The sequence below is a fragment of the Aspergillus wentii genome (assembly GCF_001890725.1).
Source record: "Aspergillus wentii DTO 134E9 unplaced genomic scaffold ASPWEscaffold_9, whole genome shotgun sequence".
In the NCBI taxonomy this organism is placed as follows: Eukaryota; Fungi; Ascomycota; class Eurotiomycetes; order Eurotiales; family Aspergillaceae; genus Aspergillus; species Aspergillus wentii.
Window position 1 is genome coordinate 1,328,777 of NW_024467840.1, and position 24,370 is coordinate 1,353,146.

General features: G+C 47.1%; 7 protein-coding genes across 7 annotated transcripts; 3 read left to right on the forward strand and 4 right to left on the reverse strand.

The window, feature by feature from the left end:
• Positions 1 to 38: 38 nt before the first annotated feature.
• ASPWEDRAFT_46199 (uncharacterized protein) lies at positions 39 to 2,232 on the reverse strand. Its single transcript, XM_040836715.1, has one exon. The coding sequence runs from the start codon at positions 2,165 to 2,167 to the stop codon at positions 209 to 211; it is 1,959 nt and encodes a 652-aa protein (XP_040684267.1). The 5' UTR covers positions 2,168 to 2,232; the 3' UTR covers positions 39 to 208.
• A 247-nt stretch (positions 2,233 to 2,479) lies between these two features.
• On the reverse strand, positions 2,480 to 5,542 carry ASPWEDRAFT_177244 (putative DNA repair protein Rad4; the record flags this gene model as incomplete). Its single annotated transcript, XM_040831633.1, has 4 exons — positions 2,480 to 4,266; positions 4,315 to 4,669; positions 4,719 to 4,922; positions 4,979 to 5,542. The coding sequence occupies 4 exons, from the start codon at positions 5,540 to 5,542 to the stop codon at positions 2,480 to 2,482; spliced, it is 2,910 nt and encodes a 969-aa protein (XP_040684268.1).
• A 751-nt stretch (positions 5,543 to 6,293) lies between these two features.
• On the forward strand, positions 6,294 to 7,861 carry ASPWEDRAFT_46201 (putative pyruvate dehydrogenase E1 component alpha subunit). Its single transcript, XM_040836716.1, has 4 exons — positions 6,294 to 6,500; positions 6,552 to 6,685; positions 6,740 to 7,194; positions 7,243 to 7,861. The coding sequence occupies exons 1-4, from the start codon at positions 6,387 to 6,389 to the stop codon at positions 7,746 to 7,748; spliced, it is 1,209 nt and encodes a 402-aa protein (XP_040684269.1). The 5' UTR covers positions 6,294 to 6,386; the 3' UTR covers positions 7,749 to 7,861.
• Positions 7,862 to 8,018: 157 nt separating this feature from the next.
• Positions 8,019 to 8,586, forward strand: ASPWEDRAFT_72976 (thiamine-binding protein; the record flags this gene model as incomplete). Its single annotated transcript, XM_040839268.1, has 4 exons — positions 8,019 to 8,084; positions 8,149 to 8,254; positions 8,320 to 8,422; positions 8,471 to 8,586. The coding sequence occupies 4 exons, from the start codon at positions 8,019 to 8,021 to the stop codon at positions 8,535 to 8,537; spliced, it is 342 nt and encodes a 113-aa protein (XP_040684270.1). The 3' UTR covers positions 8,538 to 8,586.
• Positions 8,587 to 9,904: 1,318 nt separating this feature from the next.
• Positions 9,905 to 10,748, reverse strand: ASPWEDRAFT_718962 (uncharacterized protein). The gene is made up of 3 exons (XM_040839208.1): positions 10,179 to 10,748; positions 10,008 to 10,108; positions 9,905 to 9,930 (listed from the first exon to the last, which is right to left on the reverse strand). Exons 1-2 carry the CDS (start codon positions 10,532 to 10,534, stop codon positions 10,093 to 10,095), a joined length of 372 nt encoding a protein of 123 aa, XP_040684271.1. The 5' UTR covers positions 10,535 to 10,748; the 3' UTR covers positions 9,905 to 9,930; positions 10,008 to 10,092.
• A 7,409-nt stretch (positions 10,749 to 18,157) lies between these two features.
• On the forward strand, positions 18,158 to 22,501 carry ASPWEDRAFT_55136 (class I SAM-dependent methyltransferase; the record flags this gene model as incomplete). The annotated part of the gene is made up of 8 exons (XM_040838155.1): positions 18,158 to 18,183; positions 18,289 to 18,368; positions 18,425 to 18,586; positions 18,673 to 19,331; positions 20,022 to 20,310; positions 20,364 to 20,407; positions 20,582 to 21,680; positions 21,735 to 22,501. The coding sequence occupies 8 exons, from the start codon at positions 18,158 to 18,160 to the stop codon at positions 22,499 to 22,501; spliced, it is 3,126 nt and encodes a 1,041-aa protein (XP_040684272.1).
• A 420-nt stretch (positions 22,502 to 22,921) lies between these two features.
• On the reverse strand, positions 22,922 to 23,940 carry pup1 (proteasome core particle subunit beta 2; the record flags this gene model as incomplete). Its single annotated transcript, XM_040831634.1, has 3 exons — positions 22,922 to 23,581; positions 23,677 to 23,724; positions 23,815 to 23,940. 3 exons carry the CDS (start codon positions 23,938 to 23,940, stop codon positions 22,922 to 22,924), a joined length of 834 nt encoding a protein of 277 aa, XP_040684273.1.
• Positions 23,941 to 24,370: the final 430 nt, after the last annotated feature.

Consider the following 24,370-nt stretch of genomic DNA (forward strand, 5'->3'; position numbering starts at 1 on the left):
TGTTGCGAGGTTGTCACTTGTCAGTCGAAAGATCTCCCCTAATGTTTCCGTTTCCGGGGCTACGGCGGCCCAAATGCCCCGCCGACGCTCGGTCGCCAACTGGTTTACGTCGTACTAGCATTACCCCTGAACAGTGATAAGAGAGAAAATCACATGGATTATATGCTGGTCGTTATCATCATGAAGCTATTGAAATGGTCTATCTATATCATGCATCGAGCTCATTGTAAGGCTCTCCAACACTGTCCTGACTGCCCATCCAGAAGGCTGGCATGGGTATACTCTCCATCACGCTGGATGTTAGTAGCTGGCTTTCAGTCAAGATGCCCCGCGGGCCTGAGCTTCGGCCTGTATAGCGCTTGTTGAGTCTGTCCGCTGGTTGGGAAGATTCAACCTGCACCACGGAGTCATGAGTGTGGAGTTCAGGTGAGATAGAGTCGTTTATATGAGTGCCATTTGCCTGCCGTGTTACGGGCGAAGACTCTGGCACTATCTCTGTCGATGTTTTACCTAAATCTTGTGATTGCGATTGAGTTTGGGTTTGCGTCTGAGTTTGTGTCTGTGTCTGTGTCTGCAAAGTTGGAGCAGGCATTGGATGACGTTTTGCTGATGGGGGAGACTCTGGTAGAGAAGTGTCTGTTTGCAGGGCACTGGATTCCTGCGGGAAGAGTTCGGTCATCTTCTGAGTGTTTAGCATCGGTATTGGCTCGAGCGGAAACTGGGTGGCTGGCTGGAATCGTTGATAGCAGATTGACGCATCGGATGACAGGTTAACATCTGAGTGTAGATGACCAGATTCAGGCTCTGGCTCAGGAATCCTAGGTGGAGGAAGATCTGGGGAATCGTCGTCAAGAGTCTCTTGGTTGTCTTCAGCGGTGTTATTATCGTGGGCCAGCCTTTGCTTGTTAGGTGAAGCTGGGGCGCTGGACAAGCCATCGTAATCTGATTCGGCGTCCGTCTCATAAACCACGGTCCTTTCCGTACTAGGGGGTATATTATTCACATTGCCTCCATTTCCAGACGTAGGCAATTCCGTTCGAGAATTAGGGGATGTATGAGGCGCATGCGAGTGCGAATTCATAATCGAAGAACGTGGGGTCACAGTATCAGAAAGCTCTTGATCCTGCTTCGCCAAATTCTGTTCGGGTGTTTCTTCTTTCACAGAACGACTCGGGAGGTTTGGAGACACGCGCTTCTTTAGCGGAGAGCCAGTTGCGCCGCGAAACTGTGATGACGAGATCACTGCAAACCCAGGACTTTCCGGTGACTGAGATGAAGGGATTTCCTGTTTCCTTGGCTTCCGCGGTGTGACTGGGCCTCGATCTGGTTCTGCAAATTGAAGCTTTTTGGCCGTCGCTATCCCCTTTAAACCCAATTCCTCATCGAGCTTCTCATCCAGTTTCCTCCTCTTCGACCCGCTGGAAGCCTTGTGGGTGTGATTTAAACTCGATATCGAGTCATCCAGATCATCTTTCCAGTCCTCCTCTTTCTTCGGCGTATAATTCGTATATTCCAGATTCATATCATCATCATCGGAGTCGATCTTCAAACATGGCATCACAAACTTCATCTGCGTGAGAGTTTTATCCTGTTTCTTATCCTTGGTCTTGTTGATCTTGCTCGGACCACTGCTCCTCCTCCTCCGACCATTCTTCACATCGCCCTTTTCACTCTTCTGAGAAGTGCTCGTTTTCAGCTTCGGCACGCTGCTTTTCGCATTTGAATCGGACTTGACGCTGCGGACCCGCCGCATTAATGGTTGATAATTGGCGTCTTCGTCCGAGTCATCCTCGATCTCAATCACCTCTTGGGTCTTGTTATTATTTCGGGTATCATCCCGCGGTTCATCCCCCTCTATGTAATCGAGTTGGTCCTCGTCGTCATCGTCATCGTCCGGTCGTTGGGTCGTCACAAAGTCTATCTGCGTGAGCGTAGGTTGGTCCCGAGAACTACTAAAGGGAAGCGTCGAGGTCCTCCTTGATGATAACGATTTTGATACTGATTCCGAGGATACCGGGCTTATGTTCTTCTTTCGCGATGATAATAAACTTCGTTTTGAACCGTTGGATTTCGCTGCTGAAGGACCACGGATAGCTGCCCTGTCTGGTGTTCGAAATTGATCCTGACTGGTCTTAGTGGCGGTGCTGGTTCTGTCCCCTCGTCTCATCGCAGCTTGAAGCAATATATGTGATGGAAAGATTCGCAAAGAGACATGAGAATAGCACGTTGCTGTGGTGTCAACGATGGAAGGTGGCGTCACGTTCCGATAACGAATTTGATTCCTTATCAGGCAACCCGCGTCGACGCGTCGGGTTTGGTCCGTGCGCGTTATATAGAGCATTACATCTACATGGTCTATATAGGGTATTGTCTTGAGATGATCTTATATATACTCCTGATATAACCTAAAACTATCTGAAAAGGGTATCATTCATACCATTCTAACTATACAGTCTTCCCAATCATAGACATGCAAAAATCACATCAACCATTCAGGAATTGCATCCTCATCATCAGGATCCTGTGATAGCAACGATCCTTCGTCATTACTTCCTGATTCCTTTTCCATGGATTCCGGGGACTCGGCCTTTAACTGTGTCTGCGATGCACCTTGTGATACTTCTTCAACGTTATCCGGTTTTGAACCCCTGGATTCCACCATTGCAGGGGCTGCTGATGACCCTCCATGGTCTTTGTGCACCTCCTCTGTGGTATCTTTAGATTCTGCCGGTGCGTTTCCCTGCATGGCATCAGTAAAAGAATTGCCATCTGGTTTAGAGTCCATATTGTCTCTAGGACGGGTTTGATCATTCGAAACAACGACGAGTGAAAAACGAGGTGCATTTGCCGTCTGCGTCCTGCCTGCGATCTCAATACTGTTTGTTTGATTTAACGGTAAAGGCTCAGGCTCTTCCATGCTGTCCAAAGGCTCTTCAGGCAAAAATCCTCCACCGAGAAACTCGTCTTCATCTGCGCCAGTAAGATTGTTTTCGGCTTCATGGACATTAGAAACGGCTTGTCCAGACATTCGAGTATTGAGATTCAAGGGTGGACTCCTCGTTTCCTGGCCAGGTTCAGGGAAGAAGCCACCACCCATGGATTCCGCTTCTTCTGCTTCCTCATAGTCTTCGTCATTCACGTCATCAATATCTTCGTCACCTTCGACCGCATAGTTTTTGACTCGTTCCGCAATCCTAAGTCGAAGCAAAAAGTGTTTCCACAGCCCAAGAGCTTCTGCCGATTTCCCTTCGAGCTCGGTCCGTACTCGGTCTTCTTCAAGACAGTTCAGGACCTCTTCAAGAGCTTCCTGGTACTCGCTCGCTATAACAATGCCCTTAACCACAGCTGTTCCATGGCGTCCTTTGAACTCGAATCCTGTTACGGCATCCGCATAGTCGATACCGAGGATTTTGGCAGCATGTGCGGCATCAGAGCGCTTTATGTGAATTCCGCCCGGGGGAACCATGCTCGCCACGTATATATCAAGGTTACCGTAGACATTTTTCGGTATTTTCCCCTTGACGACGGGTGGCGGTTTGTAAAGCTCTGTTTGAAAATCTGCGTAGAGAGCCGTTTCCACATCCTCGATGATGCCATTCTCATCGTAATTCACATCACCAATTTTGTTTCTGTTAGCCCGAACCCGTTTGAGGGGCTGTTCGCCCATTTTGATATCCCGTCCTAAGCGATACCATCCATCTGCACCTCGAAGAACATGGATATCGGTACGACGATAGACGGGTTCCAACGCCTGGCTCTTTGGCCCTGTCTTGCTAAGACCAACCTGTCCGATTACCCGCTTCGGGAAGATAACCTCGTTTCGACGAAGATGTCTCTCCAGGGCATATATAGGATGGTTTTTGAAATCCTGTACATTCCGCGGCATGGGCTCAGCTGCGGTTTTGGCAGTTAGTTCACTAATTTCGATCTCATCCCGGTCTTCCGGAAATGGCTTTTCGTAGAATGCTAGAGCTTTCGCCCACCATTTCTCTCCATTTTTGGTGGACTCGACCCGAAGTTTACGTGTCTTTGCATTGAAAGCCTTTGCATAGCGACGGGTGACGTCTCTCCCTGAAGCGTCTTCCTCAAATGCAACCACATAGCACATATTATTGTACTGGTCACTAGCGGGTGGTTCAAATTTGGAGGGCTTCGCAAGTGATTTCGTCACCAGAGGATCAATGGGAATCCATTTCTGGACTGCCTCATTGAAAGCTTCGACCCAAAACACCGGATACAACGATTCTCGCGGGCTCGGGAGTGGACCTTGAAACATTAGTACCAGCTCCTCCATGATTTCATGAGTTTACTTACCCGAGCGTACTGAGGTCTGTGGAAGAGACGGTGCGAATTGTGGTCGACCAAGCCTCCGGCCCCTTTGAGGAGCTGGAGTGTTTGATTTTGATCGTTCATCGGTTGAAGTTTCATGATCATCCGATGATACGATAATATATTTCGACTCGGGTCTTTTAGAAGTCGAATCCTTCTTCACTGCTCCGGAAAAGGGCAGTGGCTGCAATGAACAAACCAACCTTGCCTCCACGGCTGCAGACCGTAGCAAAGCACAGAATAACTGAGCTCCAAAGTCACGAGAGCCTTGCAAAGTCTTGGCCTGTTTTTTAAAATCCTCCTTGGACAAGAAAACCTCGGGATCGAACATGATGGACTCCTAGGGACATCAGAAAAGATTCATGAGCGTGGTATGAAGTCTACAATACCATCTTCTGTTTCAAAGAATCCGGGCCATCTGCCCAGTGTGCCTGCTTCAGTCCCGATTTCGTTACCCTGAACCTTCTCATAAAGGCATCACTGGCTTGATTAAGTCCGTCGACAAATGTTGTCGACCTACTATATTGCGGCTTGCTTTCTGCCGGGTTCAACAGAGATATAACTTGTCTTGAAAGCATTTTCTTAAGAAACCCCTGTATACGGAATTAGAATTGGAAAGGACAATAGTTTTAAGTAAATTGATGCGCACCTGCACATCTTCATCGTTGCACCAGAGGTTCCGAAGCTGAACATGACGGAGAAGGCATAGAAGATGGACTTTATGGATATCTAATCGCAACTTTCTCTCCGCTGCGGAGACTGGCTTTCGCCTGATGATCTTTCTTTTGTCTTTCTCTTTCTGTTGATCAAAGGTGATCTGGATCGGTTCATCGTTCCCTTGAGATGTGGAAGTTGTTTGATTCAAAGTAGACGGAGCTTGGGAGATATCCACCTCTTCCCACTCCATATCCGAGTCGTCATCATCAGAGGCAGTCGAGTCATAAGCTGTCTGTACTGGCCTGTCGACATCCTCACTCTTTTCCAAGGGAATCTCTTGACTCTTAGGCTGAGGATCTACCGGAGCAGGTTGCTCTGTAACTTTCCGTCTTTTCAGAGGTCGGTCATTTTCTGATACATGAGACTCTCGTTCTTCTTCTTCTGCCAGCATCTCCCGGTAAACTTCTGGGATATCATCATCGTCCTTCCGTCTGGACTGACGACCACGCGACGCCCCACCCTTTGTCGAGCGGGCAGTCACTGTGCGGCGCACCATGCCGAGCCTTTCTGGCGAGTATCATGAAGGGTTATTCTTTTTTGGCATAAGTCGATGGCTGCTGGATGCCTTGATATCCCTGCTTAATCAAAACCAGACTTGGACATTATTAATATCCAAAATTGGATTATTTCTAGACCAGAATCATATCGATGAGTCAATTCAACATATTCCACATCATAATTCGGATGTTTTGGTCCAAAACAAAAATGTTTGGGAGTTCTGGAAACGATCCAAAGATGCCTGGGAAGGCAGTATGCGTCATTCTCGGATGGAGATGTTCCGGTCCGATGTGCCAAGGAATGTCCTAAATAGGCAATATTGCTTCGACTTCATCATGTTGAAGATCTTTGAGGATTTAAAATAAATATATAGTGACTGATCTTCATTTTGTATAAGGAATATGGGAAAAGTCATATTTATAGCCATGCGTTTGTTGATGTTGCACAATCTAGACGTGATCCTCCATACCGAAGTATATATTCCCAATGTTCATTGCGAAATGAAATCGACTCGTATAGAGTATAAAAAAAGTAAATTATCAAGATAAAATTAGATTATTTAGAATGTAGCTTTGTTTAATGTGCCTTTTATTCTATATGTCTCAAAACATGTTTGTTGCTGCAACGGTCGAATGTGATCAGAATTACATCACTCCAAAGTCACGGATATGGATATGCGGAGATGCAACCGGCAGTCGTCGATTCTATCATAGCATTCATTTATCCTCCATTAAACCAGAGCGATATCAATACAATCCTACACATGAACTGCTCTTAATCTTGCCATTGCCTTTAGATCAATTCCTCTATTCTTTTAGCTGATATCGATATCATACCCAGCCATGCTGTCCAGATCCCTGAAATCCAAGGGATCTCTTCCTTGGGTGCGACAAGGACTTCCTTGCATTGGCCGTCGCTATCTAGCTGATGTGGTCGATGTGAAGAATATCCCAAATGTAAGCATTCAATTGACCATCATGTCTAGATTTTCTATTAATTACTGCAAGGAAAACGATAAACCATTCCAAGTCCCCATCTCAGAAAAGAGCTTCGAAACTTATCACTTCGATCCTCCCCCGTACTATTTGGAGACGACCAAGAACCAACTCAAGAAATTGTTTCAAGACATGACCACAGTAAGGTGAGTTTCCCAGCTCTTAATCCTACAAGTATACGCTCATTGCTAACATCACAGACGCATGGAAATGGCCGCAGATAATCTCTACAAACAACAGAAAATCCGCGGGTTCTGCCATCTATCAACAGGCCAGGAAGCAGTCGCAGTCGGTATCGAACACGCAATTACCAAAACCGATAAACTCATCACGGCCTATCGCTCACATGGCTTCACATTGATGCGTGGAGGTACTATCAGGTCTATAATTGGCGAGCTGCTAGGACGACAGGATGGAATCTCGTATGGAAAAGGAGGCTCGATGCATATGTTCTGTGAGAGCTTCTTCGGGGGAAATGGAATTGTGGGAGCGAGTGTTCCACTGGGCACTGGGATCGCTTTTGCGCAGCAGTATGCCGATAGAAACAATGTCACGCTGAACCTCTATGGCGATGGAGCGGCGAATCAAGGACAGGTTCATGAGTCTTTTAACCTGGCAAAGCTGTGGGAATTACCCGTGATATTTGGCTGCGAGAGTGAGTCTTTCCAATCTTATTATGATCCTACGATTGCTGACAGAACAGACAACCAATACGGCATGGGAACCTCCGCCGAAAGAGCATCCGCCATGACAGACTACTACAAGCGCGGCCAATACATCCCCGGACTACGAGTCAATGGAATGGACGTCCTCGCTGTCATGGCCGCCGTCAAGCACGGCAAAGAATACGTCACGGCAGGCAACGGCCCACTCGTCTACGAGTATCACACATATCGATACGCAGGACACTCCGTATCAGACCCCGGAATCTCATATCGAACCCGAGACGAAGTGCAATCGCAGCGCTCAAACGACCCGATATCCAACCTGAAAGCCAGGATGATCGAATGGGGTGTCTTTACCGAAGAAGAGGCCAAATCAATTGATAAAGAAGTCCGGCAAATGGTCAACAAGGAAGTGGAAGCGGCAGAAAAGATGCCTGAACCGGAGCCCAGCTTCGACGTTCTCTACCAAGATATCTATGTCCGAGGCAGTGAGCCTCACCAACGACGGGGAAGGACGATTGATGAGACGATTTACCAGAGCTGATGATGATTGCAAGTACATTAATTCCATCATAATGATTATCTAATTCAATGTGTATATAAAGTATGTCAGACCAATCGTAAGAATCCCATAATAACCAGAATTATCATTGTTCGAGACGTAATTGTTGCTATATTTGTAAAGACGTCACCATGACTGAAAGCCTGGTCAACACAATATAAAGCAGAGCAAAACCTCAAATTCCCAATTTTTATAACTATCTACCTTAAAAAAAACTTACAATCCAATAATCTATTTCTAATCATATTCAAAATGGCCACCAATTATCCCGCCCTTGCAACTCCGTCCCGTGTCACCGCGGATTTCTCTCTTGTCCCGGTATAAACCTTCACTCATGCATGCATTCTTCTACATAAAGCCACAACTAATATATGTATACCAGATTGGGTCTCAGACTGCCTCCTTCTCCCAGCAGATTGCTGAAATCCAGCGTCTGCTCACCTGGTCCGGTCTCAAGTACCAGATGACCGCTACTGGAACTACCATTGGTATGCAATGCCGCTATTCTACATCATTAACTGAAAAGAGACATGTAACTAACAGAACGCTATAGAAGGACCATGGGATCAGGTTTCCCAGGTGATTGGATACGCCCACACCTTGGTTCACCAGGCTGGTATTGCGAGAATCCAGACCGATATTCGCATGATGACGAGGTGAGTTAATTGTTGCGATTGGAGTGAATATATACTGATTCTGTAAAGAACCGACAAGGTGCAGCCGATGGAGGGTAATATTGCCTCTGTGGAGAGAATCCTGTCGGCGGCTTAATTATCTATCGAGTAGATCTATAAACAGAGCCCACTAGACTGATCAATGGAATATTCATTCAGATAAAATGTGTCACTGTTTGCAAATATTGTTTATCATCGTAAGCCGTGAACTCCACGGAATAAACTAGAAGGAAAACTCGGCAATTATAAGCCTGCATTTCCCTGCACTCTGCAGAAACCAACCTAATGCAAGTTGAAAATTTGTTGGGAACACGAGCACCATTTTCCGATTGGCTAGCATGGCTCTGCTATTGCTAAGATCATCTGGATAGTATCAGGCTTAGATTAGCGGTGTGGAGGAGGCTGTTCCACGACAAGTAATATTGGAAGAAGCGATTCCAAATCTTCTGCACTGGCCGCGTTGATCGGCGGAATATTGTATACAGTACCCGGTGTGTAGGTTTCAGTACAGATTTTTCTTGTTCTTCTCGAAGTTTATTATCCAGAGAGATAGTTTTCAGAAATATCATCTTTGGATGTGGCATGTTGTTAATAATTCCAGTTATGAATGGCAGTTTGTGTATTTAGAGTGTATCTCAACCGACACGGTGTAACGTAAGACAATGGGACGATATTGGCTTCAGCATGGAGTGTCTTATGGCTCGGTGTTCATATAACTATAAACAATATAGTTTAGCTGTTAGATACTAGGCCACTCACATAAGTCTTTCCTAGCTTTGGGATAACAGGCCCTAGCCTTTATGACTCTAGCTGGACCACAGCCCTAAGATAAATCATTGTGTCCGTAACTCTTCAAGCCGAGAACGAGTCCAACCAACATAATAGGTCGAGCAATCGCTCAGTTCACGGGCAAGAGCTGCTCAGATTGTGATTGGGTAGTGTACCACGCCGTGAGAAGCGAGGCTGGCTCATCACAGTCCAGTTTCTTGGTATCAGAAGGTCTCCAGGCCCTTAGACCTCATCACAGTTATCAATAGGCTTTATATCTCGGAACTGTGCATCAAATCCTGTGACAGTCGCTTATAGGGCTTCTGCTTTGCCTGATACCGAACGGAGCATGGGATGCCTGCCCTAATAACTGACCCTCGATGGATAAGGGTTGATTCAACGTTTGCATATTCACTGTGTATATGATAGGCTGGATGGGCACGATGAGACGGCTCATAAATGCGTTCCAGGGGCATTCCTGGGTTCTGAGCTGCCACCCCAAGGCAAGAGCCGGAACATCTAGTATACCAGCGTAACCTGGATATCGACGACCGTGATGTGATGTATTTTCCTCGCGTGCGCCCATTCAGGATGTGGCTACTCGCTTGGACAATCTCTCTCGATCGGCTGGAGTATCGGATGCTTCTTAGGGTTGGTTTCTGGAATGACTCGGTGTAGGGCTGGGTTTAAGGCCGACTGTCTTTATGAGAAGGTTCAGGGGTCTGTCCGCGCGACGGAGGGGTATATGAGTATCAGGATGATGCCAGGTTAGGGTACATGGTCGAGGTTGGAGACATACCGAGAGAAGGCCCAAGTTGTTACTCGAGGGGCGGTTGGGGTGGCATGGTTTGTAGGGGATTGAAAGACTCACTCGTGGAGTTAGGTTAGATTGAGTGACTCCTGCCAGTAATGACTTTTCAGCTAGATTATCAGGAGACAAAACTGAACAGGATATAATGAAGAGGCTTACTCCTCTAACCTGTCTGATACAGCAGAGCCTCCAGCAGCCTCCAGCCTGTTAGATCTGGATACGAGGGTGCTGGGTCGGTGAAGAGCTTGATGTGTGGTGGTCGGCAAGCCGGACACTGCAACATGGGTTTCCTCAATGGGGTTTCCACGGACCTGGGGCGATGGAAAACAAAGATAATAGGCATTGTACTGGCCAAAAAAGCCTTTCTTACGCGTAGGGTGATGGAGAGATGGAACGACATCCATGGCCATCACGTGAAACGATCGAGCATCAATCCCCCAGAGGCTCCAACGAAGCCATTTTGCTCCACTGCATGCACTTGAAAACTGCTTTGAGCCAGCCAGTGGTCGTGGCATCGATGATTACGATGAGAAAGGCAGCAGACATAGGTAAGTATTCAGACTATGATGACTTTTGATGAGAAATGATTACTTGAGGCATGCTGACGACAATGGTATCTACAAGGCATCGTTTCAACACCTCGCGTCTCCTCCCTAGGCTTCGAACTGGTCAAATGAATCTACGTTGGGAAGTATAACCGATGAACCGATTGAGCAGTCAGCATGGTCACACAGGCTTCCAGTGCTGCAATGGGTTTGGACTTTAAGGGCGCGATTACTCGGAGATGGGTAAACTGGTAGGGCAGGGTTGTCAAATGCCGGGATCAAGCAACAACTGCGAGGGGTTTAGACAACAATCAACGGGCAAACTGTCTCAACCCTTGCCGTTACAAGACTGATACTGCTGAGTATCTCGAGATACTTGACAGTTCTATGTGGTTTACATGCTCAGGCTGACATATTGGTATGGACAGACGCAGGGAAGCAAACTTGACTTGTTCGCTGGCTTGTTGAGACACCAGAACTACGGCTGCCTTGAGGCAGAGTATTCCACCATACGGAGTTCTCATAACCCAATAGCCTTTCTGTCTTCACACCGAGATACCGCTGTGACACGAAAGTACCAATTACTCTCACCCATACTACCTATCCTTGAACATCACCCCCTTTCGACTTTGATATCACCATTATAACCTTCAACAAACGTCGCTCGGGCCACCAACCCGAAGAACCCGACAAGTTGGACGAGTTGGCCGCCTCATGTGTGAGATTGATAATTTCTTGTGGACGGATGTTTTTAGCCGTCAATGAAAGTTTACCACCGTCCCAGAACCATGGATGCGATAGATGATCTACATGGGATCCAGTTTACGGGGTGTTCCTTGCTTCCAAATACTGCAGAATGCGTCTATTATTGTCCTTGGTCCTACTGACGACAAGCAGTGCAAGTATACCATTTACCATGATGTTTTCTCGATGCCGACCACTACAGTAGAGAACCGAGAAGACAAAGGAAAAGAAAAGAAGCAAGGAATCGACACTCGTTACTGAAACCAGCTAGTCCGGCAATATCCTCGTAATTAATTAATGGTGTACTGTTTTGCCCCATAACAAAGAAAATGGAGAAAATGGAGAAGGGCAAAAAAAGAGAGACAAAAAAAAAAAAAAAAGCCAAGTGAGCAAGCAGAATCGACATTCAGATTAAGCGAGCCCAGTCATCTTTTTGTTCTTTTTTTCTCTACGTGTCTACTCCGTGCGGAGTATTCATATATTAATTCTGCAGCCAGGATGTGATAATCTGCAAGCCATCAAGTAACAACTATCCCGAGGCCTGACTCGACTGACTCTGTGCTGTCCAACATCATCACGTCCAGGATAGCACTCGTCCCGTTCCATGGATCCTGCACCGACGTTACCGCTGCCCCGGGTCCACGATGAAGATACCTGATACATACTACGGTGTACTCCGTTGGTGCATACGATAGTCACTAGTGAGTACAGTAACTAAGTTTCCGTGTAGCCATCCATACTAGTGTCAGTAAAAAGAGCAGGAAAAAAAAAGTCATACGTGGTTAGTTGGTCAACTTGGTGGTATGTGCTATAAGGACTCTTGGCGAAGAATCCCACCAGAATGGCTCCCATCTCCATAGTATTTCTTTTATTCTCCAACCCCCCCCCCCATTTTATTTATTTTACTCTAACCTAGTGGAACTGGTTCGTGGGTTGCCCCAGTTGGGTTGATAATTCGTACTATCTTGTACTGTATTACAAACATATAGTAACCTAGGCACTACTAGTAGGACGTAGGTAGTATGGAAGGAAGTTTGTTTGATTGTCTTCGATCTGCAATGTAACCATGGGCATGTTTCGTTTCTCTTTTTCCTAGTTAGCTTAGGTGGTGTTTTTTTTGCTTTTTTGTATGCATTTTGATTCCGTCCACAACCCGGCCTTCCGTCCGTAAGTACGCAGTAGTGGGGTGGAATTGCGGGAGAAAAGAGGGAAAGTTTGATAATGGATTTTGCAGTTTGGTACAGGGTATTTTTTAAAAGCGTGATTACTTACAGTACATACATTAGTTAGTTACCTTACCTACTCTGGAATCGAAAGGTCAATCACCAAGACTGATACGAGTCAATTAACTTCTTCTGGTCTGGTTCTGGTGAACTGGGGCTGACCAAAATTCTACGAGGCCACACGTCCAGGATAGCACAATAGCACTCGATACTGCCGGAGGCTATCCATGGTTCTGTTCACCCATAGTCTAAAAGAAGCTCACACCGGATCTAATCTATCGGTTTTGAGAAATTGCTGTCTCCTCAATAATTTATCGAGGGGAGAGATTGGACAATGGGGATGTTCTCATAATGTGGTTCTCTTACGCATTGTCCTGAGTGGTCGCGTCAGCGCAGGACGCAGCAATGCATCTGCATGGCCCCTCAATATCTTCACATCAACTTTTTCGTGGTGAACGGGTATTTGATGCCAGAAACGCTCCTTTTAGATATATAGAGCCAGGGTTCGAAGTATGGGCATGATAAGGCTTTGTTCTTTTTGGTAAGAAGTATTCGGGCCTGTTCGGTCATACGGATGCGGATGATAAGCACATTGGGATGGAAGGAACCTTGGTCACAATGGTTGTTTGGAATGAAGAAACCTAAATGTAGAAAAGAGTTATTATGATATTCTATTCAACGGGAGGGTGATGGAATATCTTACCATTTCCAGGAATCCCCAATCCTTCCATGATAGACCCATCACTAGTATGGAGTATCCGCAGTCTTGACCCGTCCCAACCATTCTTCCAAGTGAGAGTAGATCCCGATATTCTAAGACAATTGTAGGCCGTTTGAGAAAGCCAATGTCTAGCTGATCTGCCAGTTCACCCTATCATTCATCATGCGACTGTAGCGGTCGACACTTTTCAGCGTCCGTGAAAGGTGCGTAAAAACACAGTATGTCGAGGACCGAGGACTTGAGGAAACCACTGAAGATCAGATAGAAGCAGTGCCTTGCGTTTTTCACCTCAGGGGAATATCGACGTTCCGAGGGAAAGCCTCAGGGATGATCCCTCGGGTTCAAAGCGACCCGAAATCTCTGTGCGTATTCCCGAACAGCCATGGTCTATCTTTAGATTCTCCCGTTTCTGAGAGAAGGCAGATATGGAGTCGCGATGGACCTTAACCTCACGAAGCTAGCCGGTTCCTTCCCTTGTAAAACTCATCCTTCATCGGCATCGTGGGAATCAAAGGGGACGTCGGAGATGATAATTGGGAGGAAAGCGATGATGATAAGGTAGAGGTTCAAGAGGGATGGACGATGCAATTGCAGGCAGAAAAGATACGAAGATAGGAGACGAGGTGATGGAAGACTAAGTTAGACTCGAGACTCCCTTGGGGGGTAGTGTTATTAGGTGATGTGGATGTTTCCACTAAACCAGGATGGGAATCATGGAGGAGCGAGCACCTACTGTAGCAAAAGCCATCTTGTGTTCACCACGAGTTGGCAATATTCGATTCTTTTTATAGTGATATTCGAATGACGATATCCCCTTTGTATTCGAACGGTAGTTTCTAAACGATTGACTCAGTTGGATGGGAGTATCTTGTTTACGCCCACTGTACAGAATCTTAGCATCTAGGCATCAACACCACACACTACTAGACAGACTTGGCAAGAAAATCTTCTATCATGCACATATTATCAAGAACAATCTTCTCTTCAGTCATCTTTCGATATCCAATATGTAATCGAAGGAATCACGATGATACTCGGAACCCTGACAGCAGCATTTTATTATGAAACAAGGACAGACAGCACAGACACGAGGAGCACCAGAAAACACACGGACAAAGAAAAATCATTCCTACAATGTCTTCTCCGGCAATCTTCACGATGATCTTTTCTTTCCCCCGAGTTGGACCCTATCCTCTGTCTGCCTCGTCTCCTATTATTTTGATATTTGTGTGTTTAATAGAGATGGATGAAATCGATGAGTACTCAACCATAGATAGGTATCCCATGCAGAGTTAGTGAGTAGATGATATCACCGACCGAAACGATCGAAGGAATCAAAGGAATAGAGGATTCATACGCACCGTAACAAGAATATCCCGTCGATACTAATACGTAACCTGGAAGGCTAGTAGGTACCTTACCACCATTTGCAAAACAAACCGTATCAGCGACTTGAAAACCGGCCAATGTCATCTTTGCAACACGTCGCCAGCCATCTCCATTCTCCATTGCCCCTCCTCTCTCCTCTCCCCACCAACTACACTATCCACATCCACATCCACATCACCGTCACTAGTTGCAGGGTCTGAATGCCTAAGGATGACAAGTCGGATGCTCAGACCAGACTGACTAGAGGAATAGATACATATAACATACATAACACCTGCATGCTTTAGTTGACAAGACGATGATAAAAAAGAACCGGTCTCGGAGAGGATGAAACCGTCGGCGCTGGTGGGACAAAGCAGGAGGTGGCAGTCCTTCAATTAAAGCAGAGATCGTCAGTGTCAGTGTAACTTTCACTGTCTATCCTTCTATCATGGTTTGTACTCGTACTCTGTTGTCAGTCTGATTCTGCAAGGGCAGATGGCTGTCAACATTCTGTTCATATTCTGTTCATCCAGCCAGTCAGTCTGAAGTGACGGTCGGAAGATCTCTTGCAGAAACGACGAAGAAGATGATGAAGTGGCTGCAGGCTGCTGTCGAATGCCCAATATGTAACCAGTAACCACAGCAGCCTCTCTACCTATCCTAGCGAGAAAAAGAAACGGGGATTGCGAATCCCGGTGGAAAAGCGCTGCTAGTCGTATGATGGCTGTCTCCCAAACCCCCGCCCCAATTCTTTCCAATGCATCTGTTGGCCGCGACGCTGAACAACAAATCGGCCCCAAACGGGATGTTCTGTGGACAGCAGTGGACTGGAAGGCAGATATTCGAGTGTTGAGTATTTGAGAAGGTCAAGCCGAGAGTACTCCGTAGGGGCCGTTGAATGGTTACATTGTACATACTGTAGTTACAGTAGAATCCCTGTGTCAATCCGACTGTAAATAACAGCAGAAGGGCAGAAGAGAGGAGATTGCAAGTTACTAGCAATACCGACAGTGGAGACAACACGAGCAGGACTGGATTGGGTAGAGGTGCTTGTCCTATCAGTTTGCTACGCCAGGCACCACTCTGGTGGATGGCAGGATTTAGCTTGTCTGTCTAGTGAAAACAAAGTTGCGAAGCTATGAAAAGAAGCTGGAAACCTCGGGAGAAAATTCCATGATTTACACTTACAGTTCATCTATCTTGTCCATACTACACGGAGTATCTTTGGAGTATCCTTGGATTAATATATATCAATATAATAATACAAATGTGATGGTAATAATAAAGTAAGAGCGATGTAGGTATCTCAAGTGCTGGATATTGTATGATGTGACATCCCCTCTTTGCCACATCTGCAGGATGACGATCCGAGGCAAGTCAAGGGCTCAAAACACCCTGAATGAAAGATTCCACTGGCGTCTGACCCAGGACAGTGGATCTGACCGTGAATGTGTGACAATGTGATTCCCCCATGATGATTTATGTGCGTTCTCAACATCATGTGCTCCCCTGCCCCTCCCTTCCTTTCCCTATAGAGAGGTTCGTGTCGACGCGAACCAGAACCACCTACAGGTTAACCTTGGGTGAGAAAAAAGGATTGACTTTCGGTACCAAAGATAGTTCTCCTGAATAACAGTAATTTGAATAGTGAACGAAAATAAAAATAATAAAAGGAGCCGTCTTTCGGATCGGAGACGGTCTGGAATTGGATGAAGAAGCCGGTGGGGCAAAGATCCGACAGACTGGATGGAGCCATTACGGAGTCTCCGGACGGTAACTCAATTTACAAATACTGTCTGTACGGAATGAAATATTATTTATTCCATTATTTCCCTATGATACTCCAATAGTAAAGAGACAGATATGGAGATATTATCCTAGTGTCTTACCTATGTACCTAGTACTCTGTAAGTGTGTACCTAATACCGAGGTACTATTACTACTGTATTCTTGCGTGCAGTCAGCCCAGTCGGATAATAGGGGAGCGATCCATGGATGGGAATTTCCAGCAGTCTGGCACCAACAGTTATTGGATCCCGGCCTGCGGACGATCGTTCCATTTCCACCACCTGGAAACCATCCATCCACAGTGTATTTACACTTTGTCAATGTAGGCATTTACAGATAGGAGTAGCCTCGGACTGTATAAGATACCTAGTGTACGGTTGTATGATATGGAGGGGATTATGACAAGTCTCTTGGCTACCCCTGTAAGTCCTATTAATATCTAGTCACCACTTACTCTGTAGTACCAACCATCCCAGCTGTCTTTCTCCCCCGTCATATCTTCCCGACGCCCTGGGACGCCCGTGCTTTTAGTCCCTAGCTGCCGGTGCCCAGCCGAAAAGACTCCATTGATTGTTTCAACTAACTAGGTCCGGAGTAGATTGACCGACACTATGTCCTGTTGTCCTCCGTGCAACTTCTCCAACCCTCATCCCTGTGCTTGGGAGACCTGGTCTTGGACAAACACCCGTGAGCATATCCATGCAGTTCTACCAGGTCACTCCCTGTTGGTAATGGCAGACAACTACAGAGTACCTCCTGCAGAGAACAGAGAAAAAAAAACTTTCCGAGAAACAACCAAAGTTAGGAAAATACAACTAGAGCAGACTAAACTAAACAGATGCCTTACAAAAGAGGGGCTGGCTGTAGCGAGTGGTACGTAGCAAGTAGCATGTAATTTATTTCCATGGTTGACTTAGTTGGTCATCCGCCGCCCGAACCGCCCTTGAACACACGCACAACACCTTTGCGGCTACTATATCCTCTTTTTTTCTTTTCTGCCTCGTTTCTTTTTAATTATTACTCTTTCTTATTACTTATTTTTTCATTCTGTTTTACTTACACCCTTTGATTATGGTTGACCGGATCGTCCTCCCGTCCTGCCAAAACAAAACTTAATCCAGCCTGTCGGGCTCAGGCAAAGACAAGGTTAAAAAATAAAATAATAATAATAAAATAAAATAAAAATAAATAAATAAAACGAAAAGGAAAGAAAGCAGGAAATCCAAGAAAAGAAAAAAAAGAAAGACATCCGAGATCTTCTTGCTTCCTCCTAAATCTCTTTCCCCCCTCCCCCTCCCCTATGGTTCTTATATGACTATCAAGTACAAAGAGTGACAGTAATTCTCCAGTGCCTTGGTCCGGGTACAGTATCGATCAAATCCTGGTTGTTTTGGGGGTATATTAAATGGTTATTATTATTAAATCATCATCATCATTTTATATTATCCTCTTCACCATCTATATTCTCTGCTAAATTCGGGTTTCCATCGAGTTGGCTAAACTGACGGTTTACCTGGACTCTGCTCTCTAACCCCCCCCACACACCAAACGCTGCCCCGAAAAATCCCAATGCCTCCTAAGTCCAAGATGGGTGCAGGGCCCGATGTAAGCGATTTTTCCACATTTCCTTGGCTCTACTGTGGTCCCTGACTGCTACTACTGTTTCCTACTTCTACTACACCTCTTTATTTTGTCCTTCGTTTACGTTGGTTGAATCTTTTTCTACGAAGTTTATGCTAACTGATCATGGCTCAGGAATCCGGCCAGCCCTAGTAAGTTCTTTTTCACCGTCCTTTCTTGTCTGCTTCTTCTGGCTGCTCTCTATTCCCCCGTGGCAAGTCCTATGGAGTTGGTTCTGTGCTAACAAGTGGTGATAGTGACACGCAGTCATTGACTGCCAGCGTGACAGACTATCCCATAGAGAATGGGAGACGATACCACAGATACCATGAGGGCGGTAGGTTCACCCTGACGAGAAGCAGTCTACCAACTAGAACTGACTGACGTGTTTAGCATACATCTATCCAAACGACGAGCAGGAACTTGATCGTTTGGACATGCAGCACCACATGTTCAAGATGGTCAACAACGACCGGCTGTTCTTTGCTCCTCTTCGAAATCCCAAGCGGATTCTAGACATCGGGACGGGTTCTGGCATCTGGCCGATAGAGATGGGTACGCATCCTTTTCTCTTTCTGACTCACTTGAAATCTCCGTCTTTTTTGCTCCCGACCACAACTCTTACCATTTTCTCTTTGCAGCTCCCCTCTTCCCCAGCGCCGAGATCACAGGAACAGATCTCTCCCCCGTTCAACCTAATGAAGTCCCTGAGAATGTCCATTTTCTGGTGGACGATGCCACAGAGGACGACTGGTTGTGGAGCCCCGACCATTTTGACTACGTCCACATCTCTCACTTGACTGGGTCGATGCCCTCGTACAAGGATCTCTTGCGAAAAGCCATGAGACACCTGAAACCGGGTTGTTATCTGGAATGCCACGAGTTAGACCCGAAACCAAAGTGTGACGACGGCACCATGCCCCCCGAGAATCTCGACGGCGGCTTCAGTGAATTCGCTTTCCACGACTGGTTCGATCTCCAACAACGATCGGGCCAGGTCACAGACCCGTCGAGACAGTTTCGAGTCGCCCACCGTATGGCTCGGTGGATGCGGGATCTCGGCTTTGTCGATATTGAAACACGCGTCTCCAAAATCCCGACCAATACGTGGCCTACCGATCCGCATCTGAAAAAGATCGGTTCCTGGAGCGAGAGTAACTGGCTTGAGGCCTTGTCTGGGTGGTCATATAAGCCGCTCATCGCTCTAGGATGGTCAAAGCCCGAAATTGAAGTTTTCCTCGTCGATGTGCGGAAGAGTATTCAGAACCGGGACGTCCATTGCTATAACGACTATTATGTGGTAACAGGGAGGAAGCCAATGCCTGGAGAACAAGCCCCATGAAATATATCATCTATTCTCTTCCCATCTTGTTCGCTTATAGATGATTCCCGGTTCTCATCCCGCTTTGTTTTTTTTATGTTTTATTTTTTATGTTTTTGCTAGCATCAGCATAAGATACCACTGGCTGGACAAACTTCGTGCATGGGAGGCGTGCAAGGCTTTGTTTTATTCGATTTACATATATATATATATACCTGATCTGAACGAGGATACATAGTACTACAATGATCAATTGGCACAAAGGCTGAGTCTTGAGTCTTGAGTCTTGATGTACGGGACACGAACATACCTTCTTCTACAACTTACTACCCCATCAACCAGGATTCAGTAAAACAAAGAGGACAATCTCCTTGAAACCCCACAAGACGTGGAAAACACTCACTGACTGTGAATTTCTACATCCCAGCTACAATGTTGAATGTCACTGTTGTCGACATCAAGTCTTGGCGGTTGCCGCTGACTAACCCGCCAAGACCACCCCGAGCTCCATCCTGAGGCTCCGCGGAAACCAAACCTGCTAGATAATTAACCACATCTAACAGGCCAAGTCCCAGGACAAGTCCACCAAAGCCAATTGCCGCAACTCCAATGCCCCCGGGAATCTAGGTCATGTCTCTAAGCAGACATGCTTACCGACACGCGATACAGTCCTCGTCGTCAACCTCGTTCATCGACCACCATGTCTGGATCGGCGAAGATTTCCTGGCGTCGACGTTTCGGCGGTTCGTCGTGAATGGTCAGCAGCAGCGCCGGTATGAGAGTCGGGTGCCGGGGCCTATGGAGGCGAGGAGACGGCTTGCGAAGAGGAGGAATACAGCGCTGGCGAGCTTTGCGGGGACCGGGCCGTTGGATGATATGCCGTGTTTGTTTGGGAGGAATGGGAGGGAGCATATGAAGTGGACGGATGGAAGGAGGAGGGCTCCGGGTGAGGTGCAAGGTTAGAAAGGAAAACAAAAGTGTTTCTATTGGGATGTTGTTAACAATTACTAGGGTCGGGTTTTCAGCCATTGGGTCCTCCGGATGTACCTGCGCCGGTTTACGATAATTCCAATTCGGGCGATTTCGATAATCTGGGCTTTGAGGATTTGAGCATTGCCGAACACGATGCGCGGGATAACGGTTCTACCTTGACAGATTTCCAAAGCTTGTCTGGGGGATTCGAGGAAAATATGACAAGCGACAATGCGGAGGATCTATCTGGACCCAAGGATTACAACAATGCGCGGGATAAATTCCTGACGGACTACCTGCAAAAGCACTGGAGGGTTACGGCCATCAAGGACGTTGTTCGATTATTGGATATAGATCTTCGACAGGAGCCGGCCTATAGTCGACTGATTTTCGATCATCTGCTTGCGCATTCCGTCCAGACCAAAGGTGCATTGAACGAGTTGGTTGTCTTCTTGGATGATCCGTTTATGAATACCCAAGGTGCTGGGAATTACTCTCTGGCAGTAAGGCATCTTACGCGCCATGAGGCTAGTGCGGAGAAACAGCGTGTTATCCTTACTGCTGTCACGCGAGCTTTGGAGCTGGGGCTCATACCGCCTGATGAGCTTTGCACTATCGTGAAGACAGTACCGCAGATCCAAGGTGGTGAAAAAGTGACCTGGGACCGAGATCGCATTTTCCTTACTGGCTACTTCCGGGAGATGTGGAATGCTATAGGACGCTGTGATGTTCTCGGACCCAAGGATTTGAATAAAGATACGGTTGATGCATGGCTCGGAGTGCTGGAAGAAGCAAATTTTCACAAAGCTGTTCTCCTGGCAAAGGATATTATCCTGGAAACTCAAGACCCTAGTGAAGATCGCTGCTCTTGGGTCCGGAAATTTATTGCACGATGGCTGGACTTCTCAGTCAACAAGGGATTCCGTGTGAAGGGGGACTATGCACGCCAGCTCCTGAACCATTTCAACCCGGACGCTGCATCGCGGTATATTTACCGCACGACTGAAACTTTGGCCTCTTTAAGAGATGGAGGACAGAGGAGGCTATTGCTTGAAGCGTGGCGCGATTGTTTGTCCAAGTTTCAAGAACAAGAGGTTTCTGCCCTTGCCACATCGAAAGCTTGGTATAATGTGCCACCACCTCGTGACATGGAACTTGGGTATATGTGGTTTACGTCGAAGACGCCATCTAAGTCTCCAAGACACCACCAAATAATCCTTCGTCTTTGGGCTTTACGAACCCTTAGTATTGCCCTTCCTGAAGGTCCGCTCTGGAGGGACGATGAAAGGGCGACTGACCTCCCAATATTGAAACTTTTTGAGCTTTATGAGGATCTCACGGCCGGAATCACTCTCGGTGATTCTCTCGATGCCGGAATCTGTATTCATAAGTGCCTCGCAAAGCCTGAAGAAGACTTACTACCGAGTCTACTGAAAGGAATACGTGACCTTGAGATTCCGTACAATGGACTGATGATACTGGCTGTCGATCTGAAGACCAGACACAGCTTAAGAAAGAGGACCCGCGCAACACTCCGAGCGCTAGAAACGGGCGCTGATTTCTCAACCCTCTTCTTAGACCCTCACGCCTACAACTCCACAATGTCTCTTCTGTTCTCATCTTTCGAAACCATGGTCAAGCAGATCGACGTCACGGACTCGTCATTTATTGAGCAGAGTGTCTATTACGCGAGAAACGGAGACACAAGGAGTGCCTGGGCCTTGATCCGTCTTTTCCGCGCTCACACTCCCCTCAAAGTAGCACTGTCAAAGGCATGGCTGCCCGATCCATCCGAGAACGACACCGCCAACGCAAACGCCCTCGTCCTTTCCCAAAACACACCCAGAACAGCCGACACCCCAGACCCCCTCGTTGCCCTCGAGATGATCCACCTGCTCGCCATCGCCTTCTCCGACGCAAAGAACCTCAGCCCCCGTCGCTCCTACAGCCTTGTCTACTGGCTCTACAACTTCCTGACTCAGCATCACGCCCCCGTTAAACCATCCATGGTCCGCGCCATGTACCATGCTGGCGTTGTTAGGTTTCGAAGAGCGGGAATGCGCGTCGCCCGTACGCAGTATGATTTTATCATTGAGGTCGTGAAGGAGTTTGAAACGCCTGAAGCTAGAGATGCTCTTTTGGAGTCGCCGCGGGTTGGTGAAAAGCAGGTTTGGTGATGCGGTTTTTGATGGCTGCGGGCTTGGCCGAGTGTTATCTGGGTTTTTTTGTACGATTTTTTGTACATGTTGGATGTGAGCGTGATGTGATGTCTGATTAGACTTGAGATTTGAGAGTACTTTGCTTCTCCGTGTTGTATGTTGTGTATATAGATATTGATACCAGTGTATACTATTTTGCCATTGATTAGAGAGTGGCAAGGAATCCATCAAAAAAGGTACTTCGATTTACTATGCTCTCCACGTTAGCTTGATATACTACGAAGCAGGTGGCGAATATACCACCTTTAGACCGGAGAGTCCAAAAATAATATAGAAACACCGCATTTCTTTGACCATAGATTGTGAGATAGGTCCATCAAATAATATTATTCACGTGTAACACAAAAACGGTTTGATCATATCTCAGTTACGTTAAATTCAAGAGTCCACTTCCATACCATCTCCAGCCGCCAGATTCTTGTCCCCAGACAGCTCTTCCACAGTGACGTACTTTCTCAGATCCTCCTTTGTGATGATCTTCTCGTTCAAGTAGGCTGTGGTGCCCTTGGGGAAGCGGTAATTCCTGGCCTTCTCGCCACGCTCGTTGGGCTTGATGTAGTTGCGCAGCAGCTGGGTGGGCTGGTCCTTTGCGATGACACACACGTCGACGTTGCTACCGGATCCCAGATCGTTGAAGATACCAGCCTTGATGGCCTCGGCAGAGAGCTCGATGGCTTCTTCGCGAGTCAAGTTAGGCTTCCATGTCGACTCGAACACGGACATGGCAGCCAGAGAACCAGATCCCATTGTCACGTAGGGCAGCTTATCCGTTGAACCGTGAGCGTGGACGGTGAAAAGACCAACACCGGTTGGGTCAACACCCGCAACCACCAAGTACGCGCCAATGTGTCCCTGGTATCGGAAAAGGTGCTGCTTCAACATGGTCATGCAAGTGATGACTCGTGGGTCTCGGCCCGTCGAGAGGGAGTGCAGTTCGACATTGGAGCTGATCAGAGCGGTGGTGAATTCGGTGTCTGCGGCGGTACCGGCTCCGGCACACCAGATCTTGGGCGCGATGTAGTGTAGTTTCTCGCAGTTCTATGCATATCACGCGGGGTCAGCCAAGATGGCATTTCTTGTACACGGACGCAAAACAGGATGATTCCGTTGAGATATGGGTTTTTCGTTCATACCTTGTCTGCTACTATAGGACCGCTAGTGGCTCTGGTATCTGCTGCAATCTGTAATCACAGGCAAAGAGTCAGCTTGAATAAGTCCACCTCGTCACAACAGACGCTATGAGCCCTGTGGTCTAACTCGAGGAAACTTACCACAACACCTCCATCGTAGCAACAACCAACAATGGTTGTACCTGTGCTTGTAGCTTTAGGAAGAGGCACACCCCTGGCGTGCAGAGCCAGGTTACGGTTGTGGTTGGAGAAGTCGAAGCCGGGCATGGTGACAGCGCAAAGGGTGCACGGCCAAATATGGGAGACGAAATGAAGCTCGTAAACGTGAGGATTGACAGATTAGATAAAACCGGACCACACGCAGAGCAAAAAGATGCCAGGAATGGGGAGAATCGATGAGGAGGAAGCTGGGTGTTGGATGGCGGAGAGAGGTCGAGCTGGAGTGACGAAGCTCCCGCAGCCTGACACGGCGGCCTGATTGGCCAGGCACCAAGGCATCCACCACCGCCGCTGTTTTTGTTCCGGCTGAGATCTTCTGAAGTCATGATTTCCCGTTGTTGTTTCCTCAAACATACGGCCCTGTGGTCGCCCCGATCAACAGGTCTTTTTGAACTCTTTCGCCTCAATTAATATTGTTCTATCTTTTTCCTGAAGCTCTTTCCTTCTGTTGAGGGACAGCAGTCAGGATTTTTGCGCC

Excerpts from the sequence above, each read along its gene's own strand:
- ASPWEDRAFT_46199 (XM_040836715.1), bottom strand. The coding sequence starts at position 2,167 with ATGAGACGAGGGGACAGAACCAGCACCGCCACTAAGACCAGTCAGGAT.
- ASPWEDRAFT_46201 (XM_040836716.1), top strand. The coding sequence starts at position 6,387 with ATGCTGTCCAGATCCCTGAAATCCAAGGGATCTCTTCCTTGGGTGCGA. Across the intron at positions 6,686-6,739 it reads CAAGACATGACCACAGTAAG|ACGCATGGAAATGGCCGCAG; the intron begins GTGAGTTTCCCA and ends CTAACATCACAG. Across the intron at positions 7,195-7,242 it reads CGTGATATTTGGCTGCGAGA|ACAACCAATACGGCATGGGA; the intron begins GTGAGTCTTTCC and ends CTGACAGAACAG.
- ASPWEDRAFT_718962 (XM_040839208.1), bottom strand. The coding sequence starts at position 10,534 with ATGCCACGACCACTGGCTGGCTCAAAGCAGTTTTCAAGTGCATGCAGT.